Raw genomic sequence first — 25,825 nt, forward strand, 5'->3', positions numbered from 1 at the left:
GGCTCAAATGTAGATGGGAGCTGGGCTAGCCTGGAGACAGCCTCTGTTCTGCAGTGGCTGGGCCTGTCCCTACATGACAAGTCAGGTATGATGGTATGAAGAAGTACCTGGACTCAGATGATTTCTGTATTTCCAATCATTAAACTTATGTAAATGTTCACTGATTGCTCTCTCTGCCCTCCAAATAACCTCTCTGCTTTTCAGTTACAGAGAGCAAAAACTGGTCTTAATCTTCTCAATTCAGCCAATCTACTCTGATCCAATAGTAAACTATTCCTATGGTTAGGATGCCACCCTCTATCTCCAGGGCAGAAACAAAGTAAACACATAAGCACAACATATGAAAAATTACCATTTTACTGATCCAACTCATTTGCCCTATGGAGGAAGAGATATGAGAACACAGCTCCTATCTCTATAAGGACTCTCAAAATATAAATCATGATGTTAGTGTGTTGTCCTTCCCACAAGGAATCCAGGGTAACAAAACAGGAAGCTCTCGTGTTTTATCCTCACAATGACCCTGTGAGACACAACAACTGGGCTAAGGTTGAAAAACTCACGTTGGAAAGATGTAAAATTGACAGTGCAACCCAGTGTAACAATCCCATTGAGTTCAGTGGGTTTTATTCCAAGCTAAGTGGGTATAGAAGGTGAAATTCTTGAATAGAATCTCCTTCATTTCCTCTTTGCAACTTCCTCAGGGGAGGCACCTGTCTTGTGCAATTCTATATACAGTACAATACATGTACTCAGAAGTAATTCCCACTTAATTCTGTAATACTTGCGCCCATGTAAAGCAGTATAGAATTAGAATTTTATTCCTATAGACGAGGCATGGCCAAACTTGGCCCTCCAGATGTTTTGGGAACTACAATTCCCATCATCCCTGACCACTGGTCCTGTTAGCTAGAGATGATAGACCCAAAACATCTGGAGGGCCACGTTTGGCCATGCCTGCTATAGACTATAACATTTTTCATAATTCCTGATTGTTGGCCATATTGGCTGGGGCTCAAGAGGGTGCAGAATAGCAAGGCAGCTTTAGAAACAGGATTGAGAAAGTAAAAGGGGGGCACATGGTGGAAATGAGAAGATCTAAGGTGTTATTGTAGGGGAGTGGGGGGGTTGGTGAGCAGGGAGACAGAGCCCCCCGACAATTAAATAAGAATTAAATATCTGCACAGTATTCATGTAAGGGACCATCACTGATCAGTTTTAAAAAACGAAACTGTTACTTGTAACCAGGGAGGGATCCTCTGAGTTTCTCATATTTCCCCCAATAGAATGTATTTTTCCCCCAATAGATGCATTTATATGCTAGAATACTCTAACATGTCCATTTTTGCATACAACACTTGACCGGAGCACTGCATTGCAAAATTTGGAGAAGTACAAATTTTGAAGGATGGGTGTGTTTTGGTTCACATTGTTATAGAAAATTATAGGGGGGGGGAATCAGGACACCATTATTAATGAACAGAGAGGGGTGACCGAATTTGACAGCTGCAATACCCAGAATCCTGTTCAACGCCATCTTCCCAGTCTCAGCTCTGCTTCAAAGACCTTCACCCCCCCCCCCTGCTTGGACGCAACCCCACCTTAAGGAAGGCTTAAGGATCTGCATATGCACAACAGTTAGCATAAACTCACACATTTCCCTTCTCCACCTTCCCCTCTGCCCCAGACTCCTTTAGATTATCACTACAGAACCTTTTGCATTAAGTTATGCTAGATTCTCTCTGTATTAGAATTGCTGTCTTATTCATGACGTATGCTAGGATCTCTCTGTATTAGAATTGCTGTTTTACGTCTCAGAACCTTTATATATCAGGACTACTACCTTTTGCATAGAATTCTCTGTATTAGATATGTCTCCTGTAAAAGGAAATGCTGCATAACCCATGCATGACCCCAGCCCACCTGAACCTTGCCCCATCGCCACCCTGATTCAAAAGACACACATGGACAAAGATGGATTAACTGGGACAGTTTATTCCAACCTCCAGAAGTGTCACCTTTTACATAATCCCAGGGATCATCCTTGCGTGACCTGGGGGAAAACACCTGCCGGCCACCTCAACTCCCATCTAGACTGATCAAACAAAGGGAAACCCATCAGCAACGAGAGGAGAACAATTGACATTTCATCATATGAAGAAATAGCTATATCAACACCCAGTTAATCCCCTAAGCACCCATTTTCCTTGTCTTTCCCGTCCCTCCCAGTCCAGGGGTTTTCACGTGGGGACAGGAGGGTATAAAAGGGAGATCCACCATTTCCCGGGGGTCCTTGCTACATTCTTTGAGGCAGGGACTGTACAGCTGTAGTCTTTTCATTAATAAAGGATCAGTTTGTTTTTCCTGACAGGATCGTGTGGTCTCTGTCATTTCCTGGCGGAGCTGAACTTAGTGCAAATTTTGGAGCTTCGGACCCGCGTCTGTCCTTCCTAAAAGGCTGCGCATTTTAGGGGCATTTTTACCATAACAACATGTTGTTTCAGAAAAGGCATATTAGATAAGTTTGCCTTTAAATGAGAACTGAAACAAATTTCTCCCCATCCCTACTTGCAACTAAAATGGTTTGGAAAGGTACTTCTTTTGCATACAAAGCAGCCAAAGTATGGCAAAAGAATCTCTGAAAAACATAGACGGAACAGATTTTATTATGCAGCATGCTAAGATTTTCTGAATTGTCAATTTATTTAAGTGTGTGGTTTATATATCTGTTACAGCTAATGATATTGACAACTAGAAATACTGTTTTCTGGATTGCATCTTCAGCCTGAATATCTTCTCAAAAAATTCCTTCAGTAGCACCTTAAAGACCAACTAAGTTTATATTTTGGTATGAGCTTTCGTGTGCATGCACACTTCTTCAGATACACTAGAAACAGAAGTGTCAGACCCTATATATATACAGAGGGTGGTGGGGGTGGGTGGGAATGGGTGATGGGCTGATGGGAGTGGTAAACCTGTAGATGGCTGTTAATGGCTGCTGATGGCTGCAATTAGTCCTGGGCTGAGGTGCTAAAGAAAGCTTGATCATGCATAATGAGATAAGAATCCGATGTCTCTATTCATCCCAGGTGCTTCCATGGTTTTAAGCTTGGTAATGATTTCCAATTCAGCAACTTCTCTTTCCAGTCTGTTCCTGAAATTTCTCTGTAATAAAACAGCTGCTTTGAGATCTTGTATAGAATGTCCTGGGAGATTGAAGTGTTCTCCTACTGGTTTTTCAGTCTTATTCTCCTACTGGTTTTTCAGTCTTCAGTCTACATAAAAGCCCACTCCCATCAGCCCATCATGCACACAAAAGCTCATACCAAAATATAAACTTAGTTGGTCTTTAAGGTGCTACTGAAGGAATTTTTTTATTTTGCTTCGACTCAGACCAACACGGCTACCTACCTGTAACTGAATATCTTCTGTTAGTGATGCTGATATTCAGTGCCGGATTTACGTGTAAGCTAAGCTAAACAAACTATAGCTTAGGGCCCCACTCTCTTGGGGGCCCCAAAAAAATTTAAAGGGAAAAAACCTGGATATGCATTTCCAAAATATAAGATAAGAAACAAATAAAATCAAACCTACATACAGCAAGTGCTGTATGTAGGTTTTATTTTATTTTACTGTGTTGTATATGGACCTATTAGGTTCATAAATTACCACATATCATATATTCAACACAAAAAACAGCGACAATTTGTTGAAGACAAAGGACCGCTGGACATACAAAGGGCCCCATTACCTTCAGTAGCTTAGGGCCTCATCAAACCTAAATCCGGCCCTGCTGAATTTGAAGGGCAGAGAAACATCAGCTGTTTGCCATTTTTAAAGGGTTCTGTAATAAGGGTGAGACACTGAAATGGAACCCATTTGAAATCAATTTAATAAATTTGCACATGTAAGGTCACAGGTGTGGTGTAAGATCACTTTTTGTTTTCAGAGTAAAACTAGAGTTATTAATGTGTCTGAGTTTTACTTGTTTATTGTTTCTCACAAACACACTTCAAACAAAGTACACACACGCACATGAGGTATGTCAGCAGTGATTTTTAGAGTATTAATGACTATTAATATTAATATTTAGTATATTAATGACTTGTAATCTCACTGTATACAAGTTGTACAAGTATCAACAAAGTATTTCAATCTCAACTAGTTTCCTTTGCTGGTATTCATAGCTTTGTTTCCCCGAATAAAAGGGGACTGGGAGTGTGAAGTGGCTATTTCAATTTTTCCACCAGAACTTCCTTGAGCAGGTAGAGGAGTGTCCTTCTTGTTCTTATCTACGTAAGTTTTGTCTTTGTTCCATTATTTTAAATCTATTGCTATGGCCACTTTTGCTCCTGGCCCTACTCACCACTGCCATGTGGCCTCCAGAAAATTACCCACAAGGGAATATGGCCCTCTGACTGAAAAAAATGTCCCCTGTCCCAGTACAGAGGAACCATTTCAGAACAGAAACAAGAAAATCCAGAATTTTCAGCTCTCTGGGAGCCTGCTGTTTATCTGTGTTCCTTCTGTGATACAGACATGGAAACAAGGCAGACACACCCCTGCCTTGGCCTGCACCAACTGATAGTGTTTTGGTGGCTTGTGGCTGTCCTCACATTAGTTTTCTGTGCATAGCTGCCAAGTTCTCCCTTTTTTAAAGGAAATTCCCTTATGCTGAATAGGCTTCCTCGTGAGAAAAGGGAAAACTTGGCAGCTATGTTTCTGTGTGGCAGGGTGAAGTCTGGTGGTGTTTCCATAGGTGTTGAGGGTGTGTTTGTGTGTCATTTCCGCATCATCTGCAGATTCTGCATGGGGTTTCTTTTTCCCACCTGGGCTGAGTGATCATAGGATATTGTGGCTGTAGTGGTAGTGCATCTCCCCCTTCCCCAAGGTAATTTAATTAATATAAGTTACAGGTAGGTAACTGTGTTGGTCTGACGTTGTCAAAACAAAACAAAACAAAAAAATTCTTCCAGTAGCACCTTAGAGACCAACTAAGTTTGTCATAGGTATGAGCTTTCGTGTGCATGCATATCTGAAGAAGTGTGCATGCACACGAAAGCTCATACCAATGACAAGCTTAGTTGGTCTTCAAGGTGCTACTGGAAGGAATTTTTTTAATTAATATATTTATTTACTGCTCTTCATCACTGCGGCAGCAATCCCAGAGCATGGTACATTAAAAATGCAAATTGCAGCTCATATAAACTAACAAAACTTCACCAACCTGCTCTTAACTAACACAATAATAAACAGACAGGCTGAGGTACTAATATCCAGAGAATGCCATAGCTGTCAACTTTCGGATTTGAAAATAAGGGATCAGCAGCAACCTCACCTGTCCCAGGGACAGTCTACGCCGACGGTATATCTAACAATCCAGGATAGCAGCGGGAAATGGCGCTGGAAAAAGGGAATTTCCAGCAAAAAAGGGGAAGGCTGACAGCTGTGGCTTGGAATAAGGGAGTTTCCCGCAAAAAAGGGGGGGGAGGGTTGACAGCTATGGAGAATGCCCTATGTAAACTTACATGAAGAGCCTTCTCCAACCTTGGGGACTGGAGTACAAAACATCTGGAGGGCACTAGGTTGGGGAAGACTGATTTATGCAATGGGCCACCATTTTGTTATTTAATAACAACAACAGAAACACTGTCACAAGAGCTAACCTTTTCTCATATTTCCATCCCTTATTTCTGCCCTGCTTTGTTTTATACATTTGAAACAGAATCTTCCCAGCAGCTTGTAAACAATGCTTCTGTGGAGAAACTATGCTTTAATTTCCGGAAGGATGACTGTGAAATTATTTTGCATTAGAACAATGTGGTCCAGTGGCACCTTAAAGATAATCAAATGCCTGTAAACTGTGACAGATGGAAGCTTTTATCATAAACAAAGATTGTTGAGGCACTTTAAAGTGCAATCCCATCTGTGTCTACTCAAAAGTAAGGCCCAGTGACTTTAATGGGGCTTGCGTCCAATAAATGGGGAAATGTTTAGGGGGTTTTTTTTGTTACTGTTACTGATATTAGTATTTTTGTAACTTTCCTTTTCGATACTATTATGATTCCTGTGGAAACTGTTTCCACTTGGTTGTGTACTTTTTGACTACTTTGTTATGTTTGTACAGTAATTATGTAAACCTTTTCATGCTGTAAGCTGCCTGGAGCAGGGTTTTAACTATCATTATTATTTAGCAAATTTGTATACTGTACAGTACTGCCCTTCATCCGAAGATCCCAGGTTTACAAATAAAATTTACGGTAAGCTCTGAAAGGACTGCAGCTGTCTGTAACATAAAGACTTAACAAATTCATTACAGCCATAAGCTTTCATGGCCTCTCTCTTTTCCTTCTCTCTCCCTGTAGTGAGAACCTTGCTGGCAATATATACCGTATTTGAAGCGCTATATAATAAAACTCAAAATCAGATCAATTATCCAGTGTATCTTGCTAATAAGCAACCGGGCTCAACTGGGTTCCCTTCCAAAGTAAGCCAGCATGTCAGATTGCACCCTCAGCCTGCAAAGTGCACATTCAGCCTCTGCATAGCCAAGCCCTAGGAATGTAAAACTGCACTGGGTTTACTTTTGCTGGTTAATTGATTGGGGCACGGAGCGAGGAGGTGGGAGGGTGTCACATTCTCCGAACGTTCGCTGCCCTGCGCGCAGGCGCTGTTGGGCGTTTGCGGCTCGCCACGCTCAATCGCAGTGCCCCCCGCCCACCTCCCCCTTTCCCGGCCTCTCTTCCCCACCCTTCCCCCTCCCCTGCTGGGACCAGGAGCCCGGAATCCTGGCAGCCCAGAGGCCCGTTACGGGAAGCGCCTCCTCTGCCGTCTGCCCCGCCCACGGCCGTGACGTCTCCGGCCTGTCCACCAATGGCGGCTCGAGCGTGCGGGATGAAGCCGTCAGTCAAGGCGAGCGGCGCACCGCAGTTCATAAGGTGTGCGCGACGGCGGTGGCTCGTGAGGTGTCTGGCGGGGATGGCGATGGTCCGAGGCCTGTGGGAGTAGCGCGTCAGGAGAGGTGAGGGTTTACCGGCCCGCGTTGGCCTTCGACCGAGGGGAGCAGCCTGTTGGTAGCAGCTTGGCCAAGCCAGGCCGCAAAGGGAAACTTGGCAGCTGCCCTCGGGGGGGGGGGCAGCTCTCCGCTTTCCCCCGCGGACGGGCCTTGTCCTCCGAAGGCTTGTGAGGGAACGAAGAAGCTCGCCTTGGTCGGGCTCTGGCCTCTGAGGCGGCCCCCGATTCGGTTGTCTCCTCAGCGGCGCCCTTTTAATGTGTGTGTTGGAGGCACGTCCCGCTTTTCGGGCGCCTGGCTGGAAAGCCGCCTCGCGTTGCTTTGGGACGCCCACCGGCGCCTCAGGCCGTCACCGCTGGGTCGGCCTGGTTTTCGACCCCGCCCCCTGGTAACATTTCTCCGAGAAACCACCCTCTTCTAGTCGCAGCAGAATTCCCCCTGCTCTCTTTTTCCTGCGCGTTTCTTACGTGCGCGAAGGGGGGGGGCGACTGTTCCGTACTCCGGTTTGCCTTGAGTTCTCAACCGAATGGGGCAAGTGGTCGTTCTTCCTCGACTAAGCCTTCAAACAAATATCTGTGCAAATATCTATTGAAATGTTACCCTGTCGCGAGCGGTTTGGAGAAACTGAGCTGATTTCTCATGGTTATTCCTTCCCCTCTTTTACACGATAAAGCTCAGCGGTCGTTGCAGATAAGAGTGTACACAACCTTATCTTCTGGGTCCCCTCTCCTTCCTCCAGTGTTGCAATCTGCCCTTCCCTGATCTTTTCACTCCTATAAATTTTTCTTTTCCAAATTCTTATCTGTGGGGCTTTTTCAGGTAAGCCCTACCCCACATAATCAATCGCATGATGCAGTGCACAACACCCCATTTGAATGGGAATGCGCATCAACTTTGTGGGGGCCCAGCCCCTTGAAATATGTTGTGGGGGCCAAAGCCCCTGCGGCCCCTAGGAGTTGGCTCCTATGGTGGGCACCATTGCCACTGTAAGAGAAAGAAGGAGGCGTTCATGTTGAGTTCCAGCACCTCTTTTTCTAGAAAAATACCACTGCCGATTAGTCAAATGAGGATTGTGCCAGTGGCATTTGATCAGGGGACTAGGGGGACTAGGATAGTCCTTTTTTATGGGTGGTGGTCTCCTGCCTACCTAGCAGTTCGAAAGCACATCAAAATGCAAGTAGATAAATAGGAACCGCTACAGCGGGAAGGTAAACGGCGTTTCCACGTGCTGCTCTGGTTCGCCAGAAGCGGCTTTGTCATGCTGGCCACATGACCTGGAAGCTATACGTCGGCTCCCTCGGCCAATAATGCGAGATGAGCGCGCAACCCCAGAGTCGGTCACGACTGGACCTAATGGTCAGGGGTCCCTTTACCTTTATGGGTGGGGGAGGGGTGGGAAGGGAAAGAAAAAATGGTACGGGAAATTAAACATTGGAAGGAGAGAATATAATGTATGTAAAAATTCTCATACTTCAATAAAAATCTTTTAAAAAAACAAAATAAAAAAATAAAAAGGATAGTCCCTTAAATGTCCTCCTGGTGTCTCCTCCCCAAAGCCCAGAAAGCTGCTGTCCTGCTTAGGGACGGAGGGGCAATGCTCAGCTGCATGACATTGCAACTTCAGAGGGCCACAATCACCCTCCCAAGCTGGTTCCTCTGGCCCTGTTTACCTTTGAAAAAAATCACTGCATGCCACTGGGTTGTATGTTCCCTGGCCAGTCTAGGTCTCATTGCAGTCTAGGTCTCATTGTGTTGGTGGTAAACTTGTGCCTAAACCGGGGGGGGGGGGTACCTTTGTGGTGCCCTTTAGACACTACTGGGCTGCAACTCCCATCAGCCTTGGCAGCATAGCCAATGGTTTGGGATGATGGGAGTTGTAATGCAGCAGTATCTTCCTTTCACTCCCTTTCTTTGACTTCCACTTGTACAGTTTTAGACCAAACTGCTTTGGAGGAGGATGCAGTCTTTTTGTTATGTTATATGCAATTGATGGCACACTATATAAACAATAGTGATAATGTGCAGTGTTCTAACACATTCTTGATATTGAATAGTATTTCTGGGATCAAGCTAGAAGTACATGGTAGCATAGAGATTGGCTGTCATTCAACCTAGTTGATATCTCTTTTGAAAGGCAGGCTGGTGCATCTCAATATTGACTCTACTCTGTGTTTCTGGGCCTACCATTTGTGTACTTCCTCTCCCCACCCCCACTCCAGCCTCCCAAGGATGCTAGGATCATCAGTGTGCCTGATTAGGGGATTTCCACAGGGTTACTTGACTACAGTAGTGTGTGGCATATAAAGGGAAATGATACTATTTTTATTTGTATGATAAATTTGAGCAGAGTGCTGAGAATTAGTACAGGAGAGTGGTGAGAATTTTCTCGGCATGTGGTTCTTTTACCTGAGTTGCCTTTGACAAGATGGGAAACAAGCAGTAGCCAATAAAATTTTCTTAAGATGCTCCTTGGTTTGCTATCAAAGGCAAAAAGGACAAGATCAAAGTAGGCTTTCCATTCCCCCCAAAAAAACTTCCTGTGGATTCTGATTATCTTCTGTTGTGCATAAACAGTCTAATACTTTAGCTAAAATTGTTTTGGTACTTTGCAACCAAAAATTATTATAATATAGATTTTGGTTCTAAATATTAACATAATGTGCAGCCTTATCATTGCAGTTAGGCATGTCTAGTCCCATTGAAGTAAGAAGGGCTTAGAATGTATATGCATAGGATTGCATTGTTAGTGGTGGGCAGTATTAAAATTCTCTTCAATGATGTTAGATGCACTGGAAAGAACTATGTTGGCTTTCACTTTTAAAGCAGTTTGCTCTGCCTCAAAAACGCATGCAGGCCTTGTAAAGCAGAAATGTATTTCAAATCTGCAGCAGCATCAATTCTTGAGTCATATTTCAAAGGTCCAGGTGCCAGCAGATAATTTCTAACTTTTAAGATCTGCATGTGGGGGGGGGGGATTCTATATGCATGCACAATTTTAATCTGAAATTGTAACATAGGCCTGGGTTGTATTTCACATTAAGCTGTAGTTAAAATAAATTTATTTAATGTGAACCAGCACCATGCCAGTGTGTACTCCTCAAAGGTCTGTGCCTTGTTCCTCCCTTGCTCCAGCACCTCTGAGGAGAAAACAAATCAGAATTTGGCTTGTTACTTGTGAACCCAGACTTTTGGTTTGTTTTTCTTCAGACCAACCATGAGCAGAAGCAGGGCAGCAGGAGGGAGAGAGAAGTGAAGCAGGACATATTAACATTAAATCAGTTTCAGTGTGACACACAAACCAGACCATACAAACAGAATCTGCTTCTAAATGGGAACATTAACAAGGGTAGATTAAACCCCAAAGTACACATAATCTGAAAGCCCATCTCCTCCTCTCAGACATTCCTTGGCACAAAGATCAGTGGAAGGGGCCCTCTTGGTTGTTCAACCACTTTCCAAAGCTCTGGGTGGCAGCCTCTGTATCCCTTAAATTGTTGAACTCCCCACAGAGGTGCATCTTGTACCTTCATTGTACAACCAAAGATGCATCTCTTAACCCTGCCTGCTGATACCTGAGTTGCATGTTTTTATGATATACCTTATTTTTTGTAGTTTTAAGTTGTTTTACACTGATTTTAATATTGTGTCTTAATGGTTTTAACTTTCCTGGAGACCTTAGGATGAAGGATCAGGTAATAAATTGTTATTATACTAATCCAAACACACTAAATCAGATATATATACTATTTAGAAAATGTGCATCAATGGTCAAGGAAGGTTCTAGCCACAAGACAAAAAATGGACTTTATCAGTATATTTAACGATCAACAACCTCAGATATGCTAATGACACAACCTTGATGGCAGAAAGTGAGGAGGAATTAAAGAACCTTTTAATGAGGGTGAAAGAGGAGAGTGCAAAATATGGTCTGAAGCTCAACATCAAAAAACTAAGATCATGGCCACTGGTCCCATCACCTCCTGGCAAATAGAAGGGGAAGAAATGGAGGCAGTGAGAGATTTTACTTTCTTGGGTTCCATGATCACTGCAGATGGTGACAGCAGTCACGAAATTGGGAGAAAAACAATGACAAACCTAGACAGCATCTTAAAAAGCAGAGACATCACCTTGCCGACAAAGGTCCGTATAGCTACCGTGTTTCTCATATTTTAAGGCATCCCCAAAAAATAAGCCATGACAGGATTTCAAAGGGTTGGTGAAAAATAAGACATACCCCGAAAATAAGCACTATCGCAAAGCCCCGACCGAGCGAGAGGCGAAGCCGCGGGACCCAGCAGGAGCTCCCTGCCTGCTTCCCCGAGCCGTAGCGCATCGGGGGACAGAGCCGAAGATCGGCGGGCGCTCCTTGCTGGGCTGGACAAGCCCAGGAAACAGCGCCCGCCGATCTTCGGACCTGTGCTGTGTGACAGGCGGGGGTGGGGGGGGAAGCGGAGATCGTTCTCCGCTCTCCCCCCACCCCCGCCTGTCACCGAAGATCGGCGGGCGCTGTTTGCTGGGCTTGACAAGCCCGGCAAACAGCACCCGCCGATCTTTGGCTCTGTGCTGTGTGACAGGCGGGGGTGGGGGGGAAGCGGAGATCGTTCTCCGCTCTCCGCCCACCCCCGCCTGTCACAGAAGATCGGCGGGCGCTGTTTGCTGGGCTTGACAAGCCCGGCAAACAGCGCCCGCATGCACTTTATTAAAAAATAAGACATCCCTTGAATATAAGCCATGTCGTGTTTTTTTGAGAAAAAAATTAATATAAGACATGTCTTATAATATGAGAAACACGGTAGAGCTATGGTTTTTCCAGTAGTGATGTATGGAAGTGAGAGCTCGACCATAAAGAAGGCTGGTTGCCGAAGAATTGATGCTTTTGAATTATGGTGCTGGAGGAGACTCTTGAGAGTCCCATGGACTGCAAGAAGATCAAACCTATCCATTCTTGTAAGGGTGTTGTTGCGGCTACTCTTGAGTAACAACGTCCGAGTCTGCTCTGTCTTTGAGTTTTATTGTGCATAGTATTTAGAGTGCAGATAGCCAAAAAACATGACCTCTCAGTCACTTGCAGAATCCGGGAGTGGACGTTTCCGGCTACAGGACCAGCATAAGAGTTTGGGCACCCCGAAACGCCTCCGCCCAACCTTACGTTTGGTGGCGTGCCTTGACTCGGGCGCCGGAAGGGGCTGCCTGTTCCCCTCCACCTCTTGGTCCTGGCTATGCAGGGGCTCTCCCACATCGCTGAGTCCTGACATCTCCGTCCCGCTCACTTCCTGATTCCCCTCACCTGACCCATTGCTGCTGCTCTCACTGGGCGAAGTGCTGGTCAGCAAGAGGGGAGGAGGCCCCCTGTAGGAAGGCACCCTGGCAATTCTGAAGGAAATCAGCCCTGAGTGCTCACTGGAAGGACATATCGTGAAGCTGAGGCTCCAATACTTTGGCCACCTCATGAGAAGAGAAGACTCCCTGGAAAAGACCCTGATGTTGGGAAAGATTGAGGGCACAAGGAGAAGGGGACGACAGAGGACGAGATGGTTGGACAATGTTCTTGAAGCTACCAACATGAGTCTGACCAAACTGCGGGAGGCAGTGGAAGACAGGAGTGCCTGGTGTGCTCTGGTCCATGGGGTCATGAAGAGTCGGAAACAACTAAACAACAACGACAACTATGATCACTAAGTAAACCACAACTGTCAATTAATTTTACATTTTTATATAATCACTATTGCAATAATAGTTAACAAACGTAAAAAAATTCCTTCAGTAGCACCTTAAAGACCAACTAAGTTTTTATTTTGGTATGAGCTTTCATGTGCATGCACACTTCATGCACACGAAAGCTCATACCAAAATAAAAACTTAGTTGGTCTTTAAGGTGCTACTGAAGGATTTTTTTTATTTTGTTTCGACTCGGACCAACACAGCTACCTATCTGTAAGTTAACAAACGTGCTAGACATAAATTATATATAAATTGGAGATTGTGTATTAGTTTATATGTTTCCCTCACTATATTGCATTGTGATAATGGTTGAGAAGTGAGCTCAGTAGCCAGGCATCAGACGCATTTTGTACCTGGTCATTGACCACTAGTGACCAAGTGAAGATGCCTGGGCGCCAAGATGGCACCTGACATCTCCACCATCTGGAGGTTTGTGCCTGGGGATCATTGGATCTGAACTGTTTTCACACACTAATACCACATCCTGTAGAATTCTGTCAGGTTTATTTATCTTTACAATTGGAATGAATTTTAGAAAGCAAAATGCTTTTTTCTGTGCAGCCTGAGCAGGAGCAGTCACCATTAAGAAAAAGAGGTAGGAATAGGAATATATGTGGACTATCCCTGGATCAAGTACTTTTCTTTGTTTTCAGAGTTCTTAAGCTAGCTCAAGGTGGTCATCCGAACTAGCCAGATGTTTAATTGATATTCAATCACAGTCAGTCAATCATTTTGGGGGGGGGGGAAAGAGACTTTAGAGTTGTCTTGCTCCAAAATGGCAACTGGACAAGTGGGGAGTTGCCTGTATTCCTGTTCTCACTTTTGGCTCTTTCCCCATGCACTATTCTTTTCTTGCTTTCCACAAAACCTTTTTGTTCATGGTTAATTAACCTGTCATAACAGAGGAAACTACAGAACCTGTCTGCTGAGAAGTGTCTTCATAAAAAGAAAATAGTGGCTGATTGAGCAGAGTAAAAATATTATATATATAAAAATTGTTTTTACAGAGACTTGGTTCAAGATGTTTTCAAAATGGAGTTGGTTACGGCAAGTTGTGTGTAGTCTCCTGAGCATTTACTCCTTTGGAGGTAAGTCTGCAGGATTAATAATATTGAATTGTTCCACTGTATTATTAAGCTGTCTGTCGGTTTGTTAATTTGTATACATTATAGAAAACGATTCTTGATTTTTAGTTTGAATCTATTATATGTAAGCCAACAGCATAGAGACTACAGGCTTGTGAGATCTATTTGGTTTTTTTATTAAAACCACAAGATCCGTGAGCCAGAGCCAGGTATAAAAGGCATACAGTTAGATTACATTCTGGGTCTTTGTATTTGTTTTCGGTAGCAGAACCATAGCTGCCAAGTTATCCCTTTTTTACAGGGATTTTCCCTTATGCTGAATAGGCTTCCTCGCGAGAAAAGCGAAAACTTGGCAGCTATGAGCAGAACTGATTCAAGTTCACTGAAAAGTCCACTCCTGGTTAACCCAGACTTCCTTCATTTCAGGAGCCTAATTTAAGGGGGAGGCGTTATTCTAGATAGATGCCATTGGCTTGTAAAGTCAAAATATAAAATGTTGTGAAACAAGCCAATAGTTGATGTGGTAATATGAAATGAAGGATATTTAACTTATTATCAGGTTTTCTAGCTTGCTAAGTTCCTGTTTTTTTAAAAAAGAAGTCCTGTACAGTAGAGAAAGATTACGCACAAACCAATTAAGTTACTACATGTGGTATGTTGCGGTGGAAAGTGAAAAGATGGTTGAAATATTTCCTGCAAGATTCATACTTAAATTGCACAAACAAAATTGAATAATATGCTTCTAGAAATGAAATATAGGTGAAGTTTCAAGATAACGTTTCTCTTTACATAATATTAAACAGGCCTAAGGAAATGTAACACATATGTACTGTTACCTCTGCACATTTCTATTTTTTTTTATTCACTCCTAATTCTGATGTTTGATAATGAAACTGTCTTTGAACTCATTAGGTGTGGGGGAGTTCACTTAACTAGCACAGACAAGGAATGCAAATAGTCATTAGGAAAATGATTATAATTGTTAGACCTAATGTCTTGGATTCTTAGATATGAGAACAGAAGTAAAGCTTCCTTTCCCTCCCCCATCCTCTGCATTACCCTGAACAGCCTCTGGAGAGTGTTGAGGTTCCTCCTGAACAAAGTGGGATGGGTTTGCTATGGTAAGGGAGGGTTTTCCCCCAGATTGGAAGGAAATCCCCTGCTATCCCAGCAGTCTCTGGTACCCCATCTCAAATTGTTCAAGGGGAGGGAACCTTTTGGAGTAGCTTTTCAAGGTGCACAGCTCTCACGAGATCTCACTGGAACCCAGAAGCTGCTGCTGGATGGGCAGGCCCTGAGGCAAAGTCAAAAATCTGATCTATGCACTTCCAGCCATTCATTTATCTTGGATCCAAGCAAATGTTGTCAATTAATGTACCCTGGAAAAGTAAAGGGGAAAATGTATTTTCTAGGTAACTATTGTCTTCCATTGTCATATTGTATGCTTACAGCAATAAGCTATGTTGTTGGTAAACAATACCAAACTAATGAGCTCTCTCAGTTTCAGATGTACTTCAGGAACCATGTGGCTATATAACTCCGGAGTCTCCTGTAGTATCCCTTGAGTCCAGCTTTACAGCATACTGCATTCTTCGTGACTATTGTTCAGCTTTTGGCTACCTTCGTGCTGATAAAGTTATCTGGAGAATTCATACTGAAGTTGTTCCTAAAAAACACTATAGCATAATAAATGGAACTGTTTCAAGTGTAACATTCAATGACACATCTATATTGGCTTCTCCTCTGACTTGTAATGTCTTAATAACAGGAAATATTGAGCAGACCATCTATGGAATTCAAGTTGCCTTGGGCCGTAAGTATTTCTCCTTAAATTCTTCCTTGTGGGGATACACATAAAAGGAACAATATTGCCATACAGTGGACCCTCTAGTTACGTACCGCTCTGGATACGTAACTTTCGAGTTACGAATGCAGCAAACCCGGAAGTGTATACTTCCGGGTTTCACCATATGCGCAGAAGTGGCGCCTCTGCCTACGGACTTTTTGGGTTGCGGACGGACGCCCGGAACGAATTTAATTCGTATCCAGAGGGTCCACTGTATAGTCATTCTCCTGCTCTTTATAACACTCTTAGAGGATGTTGGATTTTGTCAGATATATTGAAGACAACATGAAGGAGAAATGAGAAACATTTATTTCACATAGTTGAAAGGTACAAAGTAAAAAAGAAGAAAAAAGTTACATCGTCACTTGGCAAATATGTCACCAGGCAGAAGTAAGGATGAGAGCAGAAATTGCTGCCTGAATGATGTTTGTTCCACTTAGTCACTACGCAATTTCTGCCCAAGTATGATTTTATTTTGAGACTCATGGTGACCCACTTGGAGAACCTGTCGAAGATATAAAACGGGATATAAGTTTTCAAAATAAAGTTTAACTATATTACATGGGGATAGGCATTATGCTTCCATAAGAAAGGCAGTGCAGCAGGTATGCTTGTATTGTGTAGGATCAGTTTCAGTGTAGCCTCTTGACCCCTGTTCCTCCCGGCTTATTCAATCTAGCAGAGAGGTGGTTGGGTACAGAGTGATTAACACTTCACTGATTGCAGGGGTGGTGCTTGCTGCCTTGAAAGAGGTAGTGGTGTGTCCTCCCTTAAATAAACCAATTCTGGGCCCCTTAGTTATACTAGTTCCTCTACCAGTAATAAATACCTGCTTCTTGGGTAGGCGGTAGAGAGTTTCAGTGCAGGATGACCACCTACTATTCTTGGATGATGCAGATATATTCCAGTCTGGGTTCAGACCTGGTCATGGGAATGAATTGGCCTTGGTCACCTTGATGGATGAGCTTTACAAAGAGCAGGGCAAGCGGTGTGAAACCTTGCTCCTGCTTCTCAAATTTGCAGCTTTGACACCATTGGCCATGGCATCTTCCTTGACTGGCTCCATGGATTAGGAATTGGGATTACAGTGAATCCAATCCTACATAAAAGTCCAGAAAGTGGATCTGAAAGAATGCCTTTTGTCCCCCTGGCAGTTACGCTAAGTTTGGCTGCAGGGCACTATATTATTCCCAATTATATTTAATACTGATGTGAAATTGTTGGGAGCAGTCATTGGGATTTTTTGTACACAATTTTATGGCTCCTGTTACCCCTTTAGTGTTGTCTGTCTTGAAACCGTATAGGTCAGCAGTTAGTAGGACACACCACCTTAGCTGGCACCATGCCCGTTCTGTTTGGAGTGCCATCTGATCCTCCATATAAGCTATTGTAGAGTAGCAGAAATCCTTCTGTGAGTAACCTGCTTGCACAATCTTGGATCCAACTTGGGGAATGAACAGGTGAACAATAATAGATTTTGATACACAAATTCTATTTACAGCTGTATATGCTGCCTTGTATGCAAAAATGATACTATTGCTTCAGTGCTTTTATTAATTTCCTATTTTATTTGTAAGCTGTCTGGAGTTTCTGAGGGAAAAAAGCAGGAAATAAATACTTCCCTATTTTATGTCACCTGTGGTGTTTTGATGTACTTCCTTTTTACCTTTGCCTTTGATGACCTGTTGACATGAATGCTCTGCTTTACAGTATTGAGAAAAAAAATCAATTAAAAAATGAGTTTGTTTGTTTTTTGAAAAATTGATCGAGACCAAAATGAATTCATGTTGTTTTTTGCAAGTGTACTCCTAGATTAACTTCTGTTTATTTGTGTGTGTTTAAATGCAGTTTCTCCAGACAAGCCTGAGAATTTGAGTTGCATTGTGCATCAGCATAAGGGAAAAAAGAATTATTCTCAAACTTGTACTTGGGAGCCTGGAAGATACACATTTCTGGACACCAATTATACTTTGAAATCTCGGTGGTAGATATATTTTTCAGTTTGAAAGACCTGTAGTTAATTTGTTGAATGTGCATACAAAACTTTGAATTCTTAATATTTGTTCTTAAGAATACAATTTTTTAAAGGGAAGTCACTTGTCTAAAATATTTAAACATTGCTCTACACTGTGTCTAAGCAACTCAGTGGTCCTGCTAGTTTAAAAGAGCTGAAAGCCAAAATACGGTAGGCAGTGGATGAGAAAAATGGTACTAAAGCTACTGAATAGCTGAATCTTGAGGGACTATAACTTTGGTTACTGATACATTTTGCAACCAGGGTAGATAAATAATCAGGTTTTTTAAAATTTAAATCCGATTTTTTTAAAAATAAAATCCTTTTGGAGGAAAAATCTTTCTAAAGATAGTTTTCTATTTACCGTAAGTTACATTATAGTCCAAAAGCTATCCATCAGGAAATAAGGATTTGTTTTTAATTTTGTAGCATGAGCAGTGTTTAAATTTTTTGGTAAATGAATTCCATTAATCCATTCACATTGTCATGCTCCTTCAGAGGTTTCTGTAAGATGATTTGGGGCAGTTTTTTTCTAACAAGAAGATATTATCACGGATGCTTGTTTTTGCAGTTCTCAAAAGTTTGAATTTGTGTCTGCAGAGATAACATGCCTTTTCTTCACAGGAAAAATGTTATAAAATAAACATAAAGAGTTGAGGGAAAAAACCTTAATCCCATTGTTCCTTTGCAAATTTATATACACAGAATCAATCCCTTGACTCTTACGGTAAATGCTAAGTTCCAAGAGGTTCAATGAATAGATTGTTTGGAGTGGAATAGATCTGCACAAGTACCTAAGTGTGAAGCAGTAAATATGAAAGTGCAACTTTGTGAGCAGAATACTCACAATATATGCATATTCATAATAATCATAATTATGTATTTCTAATAGTATAACCAAATCAGTAATTTTTGATATAACTGTAAAACTGTAAAAACTACTCTGAAATTTTATTATTCCCAAAATGAAACCTTCATCTGGTTGTAAATATTAAGATTATACCAGCAAAAATGAGTCTTTCTGTAAAAAAATGATTTAAATCAATAAATCTTACGGACTAGTGATTTAAATTGATTTGATTTAAATCAAATCCACGCTGTTTGCAACAAGATTTTTTTTAAAAGATCAGAATATTTTGCACGAGGAAAAGAGAGAACAATAGTTTACTTTAAATCCTCCCACAACAGAAAACAATATAATGTTTAGAGATATCTACCAGACTTTTTGTTGATGTATACAAGTAGAAATAGTCAACCTACTTATGACTGGTTAGATGGTATACCAGTTAATCTTTTTAAAAATTAAATAAATAAATATGAACAGTCACTTCCTATTTTACTTAATAGTATTTTGATTAATGCAAATTGCTTTTAGATAGGAGATATTTATTTATTTATTGGGGAAAAACTGATTTGGTGTCCTTTTAGCAAAGCCCCACCTTTAAGTAAATTAATTTCTTAGTGATATCGTGGAGCAAATGCTACAGTCCGAAGCTCATTTACTACAGAGTAAGCTTCATTGAGGGGACATGGGTGGCACTGTGGGTTAAACCACTGAGCCTAGGGCAGGCATCCCCAAACTGTGGCCCTCCAGATGTTTTGGCCTACAACTCCCATGATCCCTAGCTAACAGGACCAGTGGTCAGGGAGATGGGAATTGTAGTCCAAAACATCTGGAGGGCCGAAATTTGGGGATGCCTGGCCTAGGGCTTGCCAATCAGAAGGTCGGCGGTTCGAATTCCCGCGACGGGGTGAGCTCCCATTGCTCAGTCCCAGCTCCTGCCCACCTAGCAGTTCGAAAGCACCTCAAAGTGCAAGTAGATAAATAGGTACCGCTACAGCGGGAAGGTAAACGACGTTTCCGTGTGCTGCTCTGGTTTGCCAGAAGCGGCTTAGTCATGCTGGCCACATGACCTGGAAGCTGTACGCCGGCTCCCTCGGCCAATAGAGCGAGATGAGCGCCGCAACCCCAGAGTCAGTCACGACTGGACCTAATGGTCAGGGGTCCCTTTAGCTTTAAGTTTCATTGAATTCTGCTAGACTCGCCTCTGTTTAAATCTGTCAAGGATATGTACATGTAGTTGTGGATATGTACATGTAGTTGTGGGACCAATATAAACTTTAGTGTATTAAATCCTGCTTCTTTTTCTCCAACTTCTAGGCCAATCAAACAGTTTGCTGACTGCCTGGGTGCCAATAATTCTTGTACCAGTACTAAGGTTGTCTTTTTTGTCAACTTGGAAGTGTGGGTAGAAGCAAAGAATGCTCTTGGGGTAGCTGAATCTGACCGCATTGTGTTTGATCCTATAAAACAAGGTAAATATATCCTCAGTTAAACAATTCTGGAAAAAAATCAGTAGAGCTACTCCTATGAATGATTTCATACCGTCATATCTTCTAAGGAAGATAATGTTTCTTTATATGGTGAAAGAAGGAATAGGGTGGAAATTCTTAGGGAGAAATTGTTTCTCTCTATTCAGAATGAATGGAACCATCTTGCAAATATCCACCAAGTCCTAGAACAGACATCCCCAGACTACAGCCCGCGGGCCAGATACAGCCCAAAGGCCTCATTTATCCGGCCCGCGACAACTGCCGCCGCCCGCTCTTACCGGCGCGGTGCGGCTGCCCACTTCTGGGTTAGAGGAGCGTTGGAAATAGCTTGCGTGCATGCTCAAACGTCATTTCCGGCGCTCTTTCGGGTCTGAGGAGGCGCATGCGCACAAGCTATTTCCAGTGCTCCTGCAACCCGAAAGTACACCGGAAATAGCATGTGCGCACCCGTATGGGCGCGCGATCAGCACTGCGGGCACCGGCCCAAAGCCGGGTAAGTTTGGGGACCCCTGTCCTAGAACCTTGTCACCTATCTTATGTTAAGTAGTGGTACGGGCTGAAGAAAGTACAAAGTAAAATTTTGTAAGTTGCCGAGTTCCCTTCCGTTTTTTTCCTTTTTACCGCTGTTGCCTCAACTGGTGAAATCCACCAGGGAGTCTTAGGCTCTAAAAGATCTTTATATTTCTCCCAAACCGTGTGCAGGGATTTTCTAACAATAAGGGTCAAAAAGTTTTTATGTATTTTTACTTTCCCATATCCCAGGTACCCGTGCCACTTGTACCTGTTATCGTTACCCTCGAAGTCTAGGAGGTCGGGATCTTGGAAGTGTGCACCATTCCTTTAGCCATGTGAAACAGGCTGCCTCGTAATATAATTTTAGGTCAGGCAGGGCAAAGCCTCCTCTTTCCTTTGCATTGATTAGAATTTGATGTTTAATTCTAGGTCTTTTTTCCTGCCATAAAAATTTTGAGATTTCTTTTTGCCAGGTTTTGAGGCAGCCCATTCCAGCCAGAATTGGAATTGTTTGGAATAGAAAGAGTAATTTGGGAAGTTGGGTCATTTTGATGGTAGAGATCTTTCCTAAAAATGAAAGGTTCCAGGTTTTCATATAGTTATCCTGAAATAAATTGATGTTTTTTTAGAGAGATCCAGATACCTGGGTATTTTGCTTTATTGCAGATCTTTAAGCCATGTTTTTTTCCAGGTCTTCCTTTTCTTGCGTTGTTACATTTTTAACCAGCAATTTTGTTTTGGAGAGGTTTAGTTTGAAGCCCACCACTTCTCCAAAGGTTTGTGCTCTTGTTGTAAAGGAACAAAAGTTGTGCTGTGTACCTGAATATTAGACTTCAAATTAATTTGAACCTTTATATTAAAAACAATGAAATGGCCTGTGGCTAATTGAGTGCACCTTTTTTCCCTTAGTAAAACCGCTGCCACCATGCAATCTGTCTCTCAACTCAGGAGAATTTCCCAGAGTCTTAAAGCTATCGTGGGAAAGCCTATTTGATGAAGTACCACTGGTCCTGAGATTTGAAATTCGATACAAGATCATTGACAGTATAAACTGGATCCAGGTAACCCCACACCCATTATTTGTCAATTGTTTTCTGTGGCATTTTCTTTTATACAGTGTCTTAATATTCCCTGCACATATGCCCGGAGGAAGCAGACTACCGGTACATAGATCTCTTCCAGTCTGGTTTCAGGTCCAGTTTTAACACTGAAGCAGCTTAAAACACCCTTTTTAATTACCTTTAATTACCTTTATTGAGATATGCAATCCTCTTGGCTTCCCTTGGCTTTTGGCACTATTGGCTATGGTGTCCTTCTGGTGCGACTCAAGGAGGTGGGAGTTGAAGGTACTGTGTTACAGTGGTTCAATTCCTACCTGCAGGGTCACAGCCAGAAAGTAGTACTAGAAGGCTGTTCCTTGGCCCTGTAGCTTTTGATTTGTGCAGTCACGCAAGGGTCCATTCAGTCTTACGCTAGTCAACATTCTGTATGAAACTGTTGGGGACTGTCCTTTGAGGATTTGGCACAGTACCACAGCTCTACCTCCATTCTATCTGAATCCGGAGAGGCTGTGAAAGTGTTGGACCGGTGTCTGGAAGCAATGATATAGCTAAATTCCTAAAACTGCTGAAAGGGAAACTTAAAAAACAAAAAAAAGCAAGAGCTCTTGCTGCAAATTCCTTCTCATTGGAATGGTGTAGTAGAAAAAGGAATAGGTGCCACAGCAAATATAATGTGAAGCAGTAAGGATCTAGCTCCAAGGGATATTTAATCTACTTGGGGCTTTTATGATGAAGGGAGAAGGTTCCATCTGATTAAGAACCCTGTCTCTACCTCCTGCTCCGCATGAATTGCAGTACACATTAATCTCTGTGCTTTCACATTTTAAGACTATAAGCTTGGGATATTTTTTAAGACTGTGGAGGCTAAATTTCAGAATCCTGCTTTCAGACAGGATTAATGGCAGCTGCTTGAAACTCGTACTGGGCCAAAGTAGTGCCTAGCCAAATTTCATAGGTTTGAAGGATGGGGACAGAGTGAAATCTCTGCAAAGACTGCATTACTTATCACTAGGTGACAGACTTCAAAAAGTATAAGAGCTTTCTTTAACAACAACAAATCCAGGTCACCATTCTAGCCATTTTCTTGTATAGGACACCCCTGGCAACACTGCTACACCTTTACAATGCCTTTAATTTATTGTTGTTTTTTAAAAAAAAAAATAGAGAAGGGAAGAGAACCCTTTGCTGCATTGTAATGTACAATAGAGCTTTCTGAAATTAACCTATCAGACCCCCCCCAAATACCCATATAATTTCTGTTACAATTATTTTCTCCTGCCAATGGCATGTGATTGGAATAGAACCCAACCCAGCTAACCCCCTGGCAACCTATGGAAATAGGACAATTGGTAGCTTAGCTTTCATAGGTGGCGAGGATTTAACTGGATACAATACTTGACATGAAATATAAATATTTTTCTGATGCTTGTTATCAATATACTTCAGGATTGCAAAAAATGATGCAACATAAGAATTATTATAAAGTATAGTTACTTTCTCTTGATAAGAAGTTTAGCTCCATAAGCTTTCTCAGTTTTTGAAGCAGACAAAAAACACTAAATGGAGGGTAGAGAGAATAATGACTAAAAATGGAGTAATTTGAATTTAAGTTCTTTATCACAATTTCATGTTTTATGCTAATGAGGGTCATTCAAACAAAACATCTAAATTTGCTATGCTGATCTTGAGAGAGATCTACAAAATTCAGTATAGTGAATGTTGTTCATTCACTAGTAGCACTTCTTAAAGCCCAGTTTCATTTTGGCAGGTTCTTCTTGAAGACACAGAAACACAGAGAGATTCCTTCTTCATTCAAGAGCTCAGACCAAACACAAAATATGTGGTTCAGCTGCGTTGTGTAACAAGTTGGGGAGGGCACTGGAGTGACTGGAGTAAAGAAGCAGTTGGGTTCACAGCGGAAGATAGTAAGATTCCCAACTTCTCCAGTTTGCTCCAAGTTGTCAAAATGTGTTTTTAATTCAAAGGTTTCTACACAATATGTATGCATATGTGTAATAACTATTATACAATATTATAATGCAATTTGTCGTTTAAATCATGAATAGCAAACAGTACTTATTAATATTTGTGAATTTTATCTGGTGTTCGTTCATCTCTTATTAACCTCCAAGTAATGGTTCAGCATTATCTTTTACTTTATTTCACAATAGATGATGATAACGCTCAATTTCTCAACAAATTAATGAGTTGTCTTCCTTCTCTTACTTGACAAATTTGTCAATTTTACCATTTGAATTGTAAATCATCCCTGTATCTCAGAGGGTTGTCCCCCCCCCCCCGTTATAGCTGATTACCATATGGCCAGTTGCTAATAAGTACAGTAGGCCCATAACTTACAAACATTTACCTTGTGCACATTCAGCTTTACACGCTTGACAAAATAATAATATAATAATTAAAAAGGGGGACCAGGAAAAAAAGACTTGGGCAGTTCCACTCACCATTGCACCCAAATGTGTTTTGATTATATACAATTTCGGCTTTAGGCACAATTCCCAAAACGTAACCCTCACATGAGTTGAGGGCTTACTGTGAATCACCAGCTCTCTATCTTTTGATAGATTCAGATCTTTGACACAATCAAATAAAATAACTATTGGGTTCTGGTTTCCTCTATTTCACAGATTACCGACATACAAAAATATTTTATTTTTGGAGAAGACCAAATTATATGGTACCTATCTGTATTTTAGCATTAATTCTCCAACATACTTGATTTGAACCCCTATAAATGTGGTTTAAACCTTAAAGAGATTAAGAACCAACAAAAATGGTTTATAAAACAATTATTCTAAGTTGATATTGAGAGTTTGATTTGGAACATGTTTCCAAAGCTATTTGGATTGGTAGTTGGTACAAGATAAATCAAAATCCATGAGCATGCTGTATATATTCCTCAAAAACTTATCCTAGAAATAAATAAAATTATAATGACTTTTTGTACCTTCTTTCTTATCTTCCCCACTCCCTCACTATATTCCTAACTGGCGGTGAGTAAAAAGTTTGGGCCTTTTAGCCCACTTGCGTCTGCCTTTCCTTCAGATCACGGAACTGTGATCCTTATTTCTGTAAAGCTGTAGGAGCCTCCCAGCCACTTTTCCTGGCTGCTTGTCCCAAATCATGGAGGTGGTGTCAGCAGACACATGCCTGGCTGTATGTCACAGCCGACCATTGGATGACTAGACTGCTGCTATTCTTCATGCTCCATCTACTGCAACAAAGCACTTGTGAATATATATATAAGCTTGAATCTTTTTCAGTACCCTACATATATATTAAAGAAAAATGAATAGTGGGCTAAATAAATGTGATTCTTAAGAGAGATGTTTGTCTTCATCAGGACCATCTAAAGGACCAGATCTGTGGAGGAAGATTAGTCCTGTTCACTCACCAGAAAACTGGACTCTGGTGCTGATCTGGAAGGTAAATAGTAGCAAATTTACTACACACTGAATGTCTGATTTCCTCATGTTCTCACTAATATCTGTCATCTGCACTCAAACATAATTCCTGTTATATATGTAAACTCACGATTTTATAACACATAGCACTGTTGCAGCAGTAGACACATCCTACTGTAAACACTTTCTTCTAGGTGGTAGCTTCTTTCACAACATATTGCGCTCAGGATATATTGAAGTGTAAGATATGCACACGTGTAGCTTATGAAGTAAAAGGCTCATGTATGTCACATTTGCTACCTGTCCATTTTTAAAATAAACAGGGATCTTATGCTTTCCTAGTCCTTGCTTCTGCAAACTGCAAGTTGTACAGGTACCGTATATATGTGCCCTTCTCCGTAAACATGGCACACATGGATGTAGTTTCTAGATAATGATTCTGTGAAATACTGCTTGAGAATTGTCCATGTTTAGCTTATGAGGCAAAATAATTTTGAGTGAAGTGATTTATTCTCTTTGAACAAAGCTTTAACATGTAAGCCTGATCTCAGCAAGTTACAAGATAGTGTGTTCCTGTCTTAATGGATGAGAAGCATGAAATTACATTAGTTGGAGCATTGTGCCCAAGGCCAGATGGTAAATGTCATGGCTGAGTAGACTTTGGAAAAGGTATCATGCATAGCTCTATAGTAGACACGCTTTGCATAAAAAAGGATCCTTGTACAATATTGGTTAGGATCTTGGTTAGCAAGTCTGAGAAAGGCTCTGACTTAGACACTGGTGAGTTGCAGCTCATCAGAATAGATGGTTCTAGCTT

General features: G+C 41.8%; 1 protein-coding gene across 5 annotated transcripts in view; it reads left to right on the top strand.

Moving 5' to 3' along the window:
- The first annotated feature begins 6,905 nt into the window (after positions 1-6,905).
- Positions 6,906-25,825, top strand: part of IL6ST (interleukin 6 cytokine family signal transducer) — a 36,251-nt gene continuing 17,331 nt past the window's right edge. Inside the window, exons 1-8 of one of the 5 annotated variants that reach the window (XM_060280290.2) lie at positions 6,906-7,021; positions 13,741-13,821; positions 15,320-15,631; positions 17,513-17,648; positions 19,840-19,994; positions 21,435-21,586; positions 23,355-23,511; positions 24,948-25,030. In XM_060280290.2, the coding sequence (XP_060136273.1) occupies positions 13,755-13,821; positions 15,320-15,631; positions 17,513-17,648; positions 19,840-19,994; positions 21,435-21,586; positions 23,355-23,511; positions 24,948-25,030 (1,062 nt within the window). In that variant the 5' untranslated portion in view covers positions 6,906-7,021; positions 13,741-13,754. The remainder of the gene's footprint in view (positions 7,022-13,740; positions 13,822-15,319; positions 15,632-17,512; positions 17,649-19,839; positions 19,995-21,434; positions 21,587-23,354; positions 23,512-24,947; positions 25,031-25,825) is intronic. The other 4 variants (XM_060280291.2, XM_060280292.2, XM_088653164.1 and 1 more) reach the window with 4 other exon arrangements.

Source organism: Zootoca vivipara, chromosome 10 (genome assembly GCF_965207765.1).
Source record: "Zootoca vivipara chromosome 10, rZooViv2.hap1.1, whole genome shotgun sequence".
NCBI classification, from domain to species: domain Eukaryota; kingdom Metazoa; phylum Chordata; class Lepidosauria; order Squamata; family Lacertidae; genus Zootoca; species Zootoca vivipara.